This window comes from Chrysochloris asiatica, unplaced genomic scaffold, assembly GCF_000296735.1.
Source record: "Chrysochloris asiatica unplaced genomic scaffold, ChrAsi1.0 scaffold00377, whole genome shotgun sequence".
Lineage (NCBI taxonomy): Eukaryota > Metazoa > Chordata > Mammalia > Afrosoricida > Chrysochloridae > Chrysochloris > Chrysochloris asiatica.
Genome location: NW_006408895.1, coordinates 1,364,410 through 1,372,632, shown reverse-complemented (window position 1 = coordinate 1,372,632; position 8,223 = coordinate 1,364,410). Strand labels below are relative to the sequence as shown.

Sequence of the window (8,223 nt, the reverse complement as noted above, 5' to 3'; positions counted from 1 at the left end):
GCACGAATGGGAAGAGCAAGAACATTAGAAAGGAAGATGAGCAGCCGGGATCCCTCAGACCTGTGGAGCAGATTGGATGGAGAAGCCGAGTTGCTCCAAGACTTGGGGTAAGAGAGCAGATCTACATTTCAAAGTGCTTCTTGGGTAAACACTAAGCCCCTGCCCCTTCTCAAATACGTCTTTCAATTAATAATTATCTTCAGCACTCTGTTTTTGTCTGCCATTCCTGATCTTATAACTCATATCTTTGCATTTTACTGGTTTGTGTCTGTTAGGTATCTTCCTGTTTTGAAACTAATTGCTACATAAACACATGTATTGTTTTTCCAGATGTGAAAACACTTATATTGAAAAAAATGAAACAAAAATCCTTTGTTGGGCATTATTTGAGAATTGGAATATATGTGTTGATTGTGCTTAACTTACTTGGCACTGATCTGGGTAATGAGTTGTTCAGGGGTTTCAAACGCTGCGCTTTTGAGAGTATGAAGACTATCTTGCTGGTAAAAATAACTGAAAGTCTACACTACTGTAAACCAGAGGGACTTTTTCAAAAGAGGAAGGAATGAGGCAGTGTCTGTAACAATTTCTCATATATGTTTCTTTCTCCAGACACTGAATTTGGGAGCTCTTGTGTATACCTCTGTCTATAGGGGCAACTTCAAGCCTTTCAAATATTAACAATTCAGGAAGAGAATAAAACAGTTCTGAAAAAAGTCTGCCTCAAACTGATGATAAATTTAGTAGGTAGAATCATCCCAGTTTTTTCTTTAAGAGGGGCCCAGATGAGACAATTTATCAAGATATTTAATAAAAAGAAGCAAGTATTGCACAAGACAGGGGATTTCCTAGAGAACCTAAACTATAGCCCAGCCAGGCTGGTTTTGACACCTGTGATTCAGGAAAGGTGAAACCTGACTTTTCAGTCTTGATTCATAGCTCTGAATCTTTGCAGTAACCCAATGACATAGGAACCCTTATCATTTTCATCTTACAAAACATAGAAAATGAGCACCACAGGGCTGGATAACTTACCATGCATCAGTCAAATACAGAGCAGGGATTCCAACCTGTCAAAGCCTGTTTTCCTAGCCATGAGAAAGATAAAATAAGAATAACTTCTCTCACTGTTGAGACTGCAAAAATTGCATGTTTTTGTGTGTGTGTGTTGTGTTGTGGAGTTGTAAGATTAGCACTGGACTGTTAGCCACAAGGTCATCAGTTCAAATCCACCAGCCACTCCTTGGAAACCCTATACAGGGTCGCCATGAAATGGAAATGACTCAGTGGTACTCAACAACAACAACCATAAAAATTCTCCATAATTTCTGCCTTTTGATTTAAAAGTTGAGCTCTTACACTTGAACTGTACCTTCATATAATAAATCAGTATATAAAAGGTAGAATGTTCAATAAATTTTTTTTATAAAAACAAACAGTTGCCATTGAATTGATTTTGGCTGGGGGTGACCCCATGTCAGAGTAGAACTGTGTTCCTTAGAGTTTTCAGTGATTGTAAGCTTTTGGAAGTCGATCACAAGGCCTTTCTTTGGAGGCATCCATGGTTGGACTCCAACCTCTAACCTTTCAGTTAGCAGCTGAGCCTGTTAACTGTTTATACCACCCAGGAGCGCCTTTAATAAAGTAATCACCCCTTACTGGGAAATGTGGGATCCTGGAACTCTCTACCCTTCTAGAATGAATTTCTGAACAGAAGAAATAAAATGGCCCTGTGTAACCAAAACAAAAGGAGCTCTGGTAGCATAGTGGTTACGAATCGGGTTGTGAACCGCAAGGTCAGCAGTTCAAAACTACCAGCTGTTCTGTGGGAGAAAGATGAGGCTTTCTGCTCCCGTAAAGATTTACAGCCTCTGAAACCCTGTGCAGGGTCGCTGTGAGTCGGGACCGACTCCATGGCGCATAACAACAACAAAAACCAAAACAAATGTTACGAAGTTTAGGCACTACAGCCAGACTATTACACTCTCACTCAGAGACTTAATGAATCATTAATCTGTAATTCTTATGTGTCTGATAGTCTGTATTCCCAGACTCGTATAGATGAGAGTAGTCACTGGGTGGCGGCGAAACTCTTAATTTATATAAATGAAACTCTTATTCTCTGAACCATTAACCAACTGGTGACATATAATTTATACCAAAACGTCTGATTAGTTCTGTTGGGTTTTGTCTTTTTTTTAAATCTTGATTTTAAAAAATGGTTTGTTGTTGTTGTTGGTAAGTGCCGTCGAGTCGGTTCCGACCCATAGCGACCCTGTACAGGGTTTCCGAGGGTGTAAATCTTTACGGGAGTAGAAAGCCTTATCTTTCTACTGCGGAGCAGCTGGTAGTTTATATAATTTATACCAAAACGTCTGATTAGTTCTGTTGGGTTTTGTCTTTTTTTAAAATCTTGATTTAAAAAAATGGTTTAGAGTAATTAATAAAAGGTTGTTGTTGTTGTTAAGTGCCATCAAGTCTGTTCCAATTCATATCAACCCTGTATAGTGTTTCAGAAGAATGGCTGGTGGATTTGAACTGCTGACCCTGCTGTTCAAACTGACCTTACGGGTCAGTTCTTATCCTACAGTGCCATAGCTGATGTTAATAAATTGATTTTTTAAATTTAATAAGTTATTTGAGTAGTAAATGCTTATGTTTATATTCCTGACAGATATAAACAAATAATTTATTGGTTGAATTAGTGAGATATCATAAGACTAAAGAGCTCTGGCAGTGTAGTGATTATGAGTCAGGCTGCTAACCTCAAGGTCAGCAGTTCAAAACTACCAGCAGTTCTGCATGAGAAAGATGAGGCTTTCTGCCCCATAAAGATTTACAGCCTCCAAAACCCTATGCAGGGTCGCTATGAATTAGAACTGATGCCACAGCACACCAATATCACAAGTCTACCTTTATTCTTTGATTCCCTTATTTCTTTCTTGGAACGTATATATTGAACTATGAGTTGCAGTAATTCCATCATTTATCTTTCTAGGACATGCACAACTTGCTCATTTTCTAAAGTGTCAAATCAAGTAACTCATATACATTTCCATGTCTCATTTCTAGAGTAACAGTCAAAAATGTGTCTCTTTCATACTAAACGTATTAATGTTCTTAAATAGTCTAAATAGTGTCTAAAAGTGAAGCAAGAAAAAAATCATCTTAAATTGTTGCTCAGCTTCAGTTACGATTTTGTGGTGAGGGATCTGGGGGAGGACATGAGGAGTACTTGCAAGGTTAAGGGGAAAAAGTGAATCCGAGACTGATCCATGAGAAGAATGAGATGGAGGAACAGTGGCAAAGCTGTACCTTTCAAAATGAAGAGATGGGAGGATCAAACAAGAAATATACACTAAAGACATTAATAAACTAGCATAGAATTACTAACCAATTAATAATTTAAAATTCAAATATTTCTTCACCTATAACAGACATTCCTACAAATTAAATTATACTAGGGGCCTTCAACAGTCCATGGAAAAATTCTATTACCTTTTCATTATATTTTTTGTATAATTATAGACACAAAAATGAAATATTTTCACACTTATTTAAGGTAAATATTCAAATTAGTCAGTTGTAGTCTCACAAGTGAGAAATCTAACAAATATTTCATTTGTTTTACTTTATATACTTTCTCAAATCTCAAAATGTATAGACATTTTGAACCAAAATGTCTGACTGCATCAGCCAGAGTCAAGAAACTAGTTTAGACATCTGGATGTTTATTTAAAACAATAGCTCAAAAAGCCTTTAATCCTCTGTTGCTTAGCCTTCAGAAATGAGAGAGGTTAGGCTAAATCAGGGGGTCAGCAAATTTGTTCCCTAAGAGGCCACAGAATGGATTAGGCTTTGCATGCAATCACTATTGTTACCACTCACATCTGATAATGTCATGTGAAAGAGATCATAGACAATCAAGCCAGAAATTAACATTACTGTGTTTAAAAAAAGAAAAACTTTATTACAGGCTCGGAAATTTAAATTTCATAAAATTTTCAAGAGTCACAAAATTTTCTCTTTTTTTCCTCAACCACTTACAAATGTAAAGCTATCCTTAGCTTGTAGTCTATACGTGAACAGGTGACAGGCAGGAATTGTCCCTCTGATGGTGGTTTCCTGACTGCTGGGATAGAATGAGAGTTACCAAAATGAGCCCTAATTATAAAGAAGAAATTTTACATATACAAGGGTAAGTTAAAAAGTATTGCTTCTAGGGCTCCAGTTCAGACATTCACGAGTTAGTCCCAAGCAGAAACATGCTTAAACATGTTTCTGCAATCAGTGGATGGCTACAGACAAGTTCTCTCAGTAATTGACCTGTCTTGGTCTCATTAGATTGCCTTCAAAAATAAAAGGTTTAATCAAAGGGGATTTGTTGGGCCCATCAAATTCAATGCAGAGGTTAGCTCAGAAGGTTATGGTGACTTTTGGGGATCCCAAAGGGTTGATCTTTATAGATTTTCTTGAAAGATATAGGACTATCACAGAGGTTTATTAGAAATAAATGTTTAAAAAATATTGAAAACTGAGTTGATAAAAAAAAGTCCAGAAAAGTTGCACTAAGGAATTTTTTCCCATCAAGACTTGCTCAATGCTTGAAGGATAGCAACAGCTGTCCTAAACCTTACCAGTTCACCCTTCAGCCCTGATCTTGTCCCTTCAGACTTCTTTATAGTCTCCAAACTCAAAGAACATTAAAAGTAACACAATCTGGGCCTCTCTAAGACATCAAAATTGTTGTTTTGACTTAGTATAAATTGAACAGTACAGAATTCTTCAGGAAGGGTATGAGAGAGAGAAACATCATCTTCAGAAGTGTATAGACCTAGATGGAGTATATGTAGAGAAACAATAACATCACATTTTGAAATTTTTGTTTAATAATGTACACAGCGATGATTTTGTAGCAGTCTTTTTTGACTTACCTTCAGTGAGTAAAACCTGTGAAAATGAAGCGTGTAAAGCAGAAAACTGTCCGAGAAGGGAAATTCAAATGTTTCCCACTAAAACAAGTGATAGAAAAGTAATAAGACCACTACTGTAAAAAGTCAAGAAAAGGTTTTCATTCTATAATAACCATTCTATGATGGTTACTAGGGATAGGAAGGAAGGGAGAATTATTCACTGGGTAGATTGTAGACACATGCTAACTTGGAGAACAGGAAGATAATTAAGAAGAAATGGAAGGGAAAAAGAAGAAAGAAATAAAATTTCTTTATTCTTTTTTTTCTTCATGCACTGGAAGGGAAACAATATATACTTACTCTCATTAGGACAAGCCATTGGGAGCTTTCCTGCAAATAAAAGGGATGGGGGAGTAGAAAAAGAGAAAGGAAAAGGAAAAAAGGGATAAGAAAGGAGAGAAAGGAAAAACAGATTTGGAAATGGATTGTGGTGAAAGCTGTGTAATCTGGGGAGTGTGGCCGGTGTACCTGGATTGTACATATAAATGTGGTTGAAATGACAAAATTTTTATTATATATGTTGCTAAAAGATACATAAATAAATAAGTGGTAATACTGTACTTTGTGGAAAACTTGTGGGAGCCAAAAAAACATGGCAAAGCTATGGAGATCTGGCTCTCACTATATTAGCTCTCATTTCAACAGGCAGCAGTTTACCACCTTTAAAGGTGAGAGGAGAGTCTCTGTAACTAGAGAATTCAGGTTATATGAAGCCCCAGAGTATTTAGGTATAAAACTCATGATCATGTCACCAAATCCTCACTATTGGGTTGTTTTTGTTGCTAAGTGTGGTGAAGTCAGTTCCAACTCATAGCAATCCTCTCCAGGGAGAGGCTGATGGTTTTCAACTGACAACCTTGAGATTAGTAGTTCAATGCTGACCCTACAGCATCACACCAGGACTCTCCTTATTATGGTTGTTGTTGTTGTTAAGTGCTATCAAATTGATTCAGACTTATAGCAACCCTATATAGGGTTTCCAAGGAGCAGCTGGTGAGCTTGAACCACTCACCTTGTAGTTCAAACGACATTGCAGTCTGGAACAGTAATTATTTATTACCTACAATGCTCCAGTACCATGCCTGTCACATACATTCTGTCATTTAGCCGTCACAGTAATACTTCACACTTAATATGATTATGTTTATTTAATAGATACAAGTGGTACGTCGAGCTGGTTTCAACTCATAGCAACTTTGTATAAGGTTTCTTACGCTACAAATCTTGGATGTTGTTATTACATGTCATTGAGTCAGTTTTGACTCATAGTGATCCTGAATAGGGTTTTCAAGGAGCGGCTGCTGAGTTTGACTTGCCAACCTTACGATTCAAACCGACCTTGCGGTCCAGTGCTTACTTGTTGTTGTTAAGTGCTGTAAGTCTTGGAAAAACATATAGAGCACAATTCTACTCTGACACATGTGCGGCTACCATAAATTGGAACTAATCTGATGACTTTTTAAATTTTGTTTCTTTCTTGCTAGCTGCAAACCACAAGGTCAGCAGTTCAAATCCACCAACTGCTCCTCAGAAAACCTATACACGGTCACTATGAGTTGGAACCAACTCGATGGTACTTAACAACAACAACATTGGTTTTTGTGCAGATTGCAAGGTTAGGAGAATTGAACAGGCTCAGAAAATTATAGTAAAGCCAAAAATTTCATAGAAACTCTTTACAGTATTGCAATGTCAACTACAACAATAAAGTTTGCTCTCTTTCTGCACACAATTCTGTAATCTTGGATTCTAAAAGTAGAAGGTGATTCTCCTACGGCTGTATGGTTTGGTCTGTCCTTGACCTCAGTGAATTTCCTCTTCAACTGTTGTATTTTTCCTCCTGCGGCAATGATGGATTTTTCCGACGTGCATGTAGAAATGTGTCCACGCAGGTTCTCCACACTTGGGTGGGGTCTCCTAGTTTCATCCATTCATAAATTCATCTGTTGAATGAGGACATTATGTAAGGCAGTGTAGGAGCTACTGAAATAAAAATAAATCATTGTCTCTCTAGGAGCTTGTAATGCAGAGCACAAAGAATAAGCATGCGTGTATTGTTAGAATGCAGGATAGCAGGCTGAAGGCCATAAGAATGTATGTTGTGTTAAGTGCCATCGAGTTGCATAGGGTTTCTGAGGAGCAGCTGATGAGTCTTGAGCTACCAACCTTGCCATTCATTAGTCCACAGTGCCCCACCAGGACTCTCTTAATAATGTATAGATGATTAAAAAAAAAAAAATACAGCAAAAGGCAATCAGGAAGGGAGAGAGTCACTGACATGGAGAAGAAGGCTTTGAACAAGTAAAATTTTTGATAGTTGAAGACCAAAAAAAACAACAACAAAAAAACCATATATATATAAGTGGCATAAGTAAGCCAGTAAAAAATGCAAAGAATAATGAATATTCAGAAAACAAAAAGAGACCAGTCTCTGGGATCCATCTGGTACTTAGAGGATGAAAGGACACCAGGCTAGAGGTTTGGGTAATCAGTGTTCAGTGAACCTTTATCCTAGTATCTACGTGTCCTAGTATCTACCTTCAAAAAGCTTTCACCTGGTTCTCTGATTCTAGTCTGGCTTCATAAACATGCCCTTAGCCTTTACTTTACTGTTTCTTTACAGTTGAATTCTTTTTTTGCTTTCCCCAGCAACTCTAAAGCATGCATTTCTATATAAGCCCATACATGACTCCCACTACCTGATACAGACCTGCAGGAAATCAGCTACGGTCCAGATTGTTGTTGTTAACTGCCTTCAAGTTGGTTCAGACTCATATCAACCCTGTATAGGGTTTTGAAGGAGCAATTGGTGGATTTGAACCATCAAGCTTCCTGCTCAAATGACGTTTCAGTACAGTGCTTATCCTACAGTGCCACACCAGGACTCCACAGTCCAGGTAGCTGAATCTTAAACCACACTTCTTGTTCACCTCCAGATTTTCTGTGGTCATCCTCCTCCACTTGACTCATTATTGCTAGTATCTAACCCCGTTGTTGGTTGGGTCATGGCTTTGAGGCAGGGTCGACCAACTTAGAGACTCACAAGCCCAGCCCAAAGCGTCTCACTACAACCCAGTCGCCCCTGATGTGCTTCTGCCTCTTGATTGAATCCAAGGACAGAAATCCCACCTTTGAGCCAGACTTAAGGGCCCTAGCACAAGGAGATTCCTATTTAACAGCAACCACGCAACCGCCACTCCTCTGTCTGTCGTGCTGTGGTGGTTTGAATTGCTGTGATTCTGAGGGCTAT

At 38.1% G+C, this 8,223-nt stretch overlaps 1 protein-coding gene across 1 annotated transcript in view; it reads left to right on the top strand.

Annotated features, from left to right (window-relative positions):
- The window catches only part of DAPP1 (dual adaptor of phosphotyrosine and 3-phosphoinositides), a 107,160-nt gene continuing 98,937 nt past the window's right edge, over positions 1-8,223 (top strand). Inside the window, exon 1 of the mRNA XM_006876377.1 lies at positions 1-107. Coding sequence (XP_006876439.1) covers positions 7-107 — 101 coding nt within the window. The 5' untranslated portion in view covers positions 1-6. The remainder of the gene's footprint in view (positions 108-8,223) is intronic.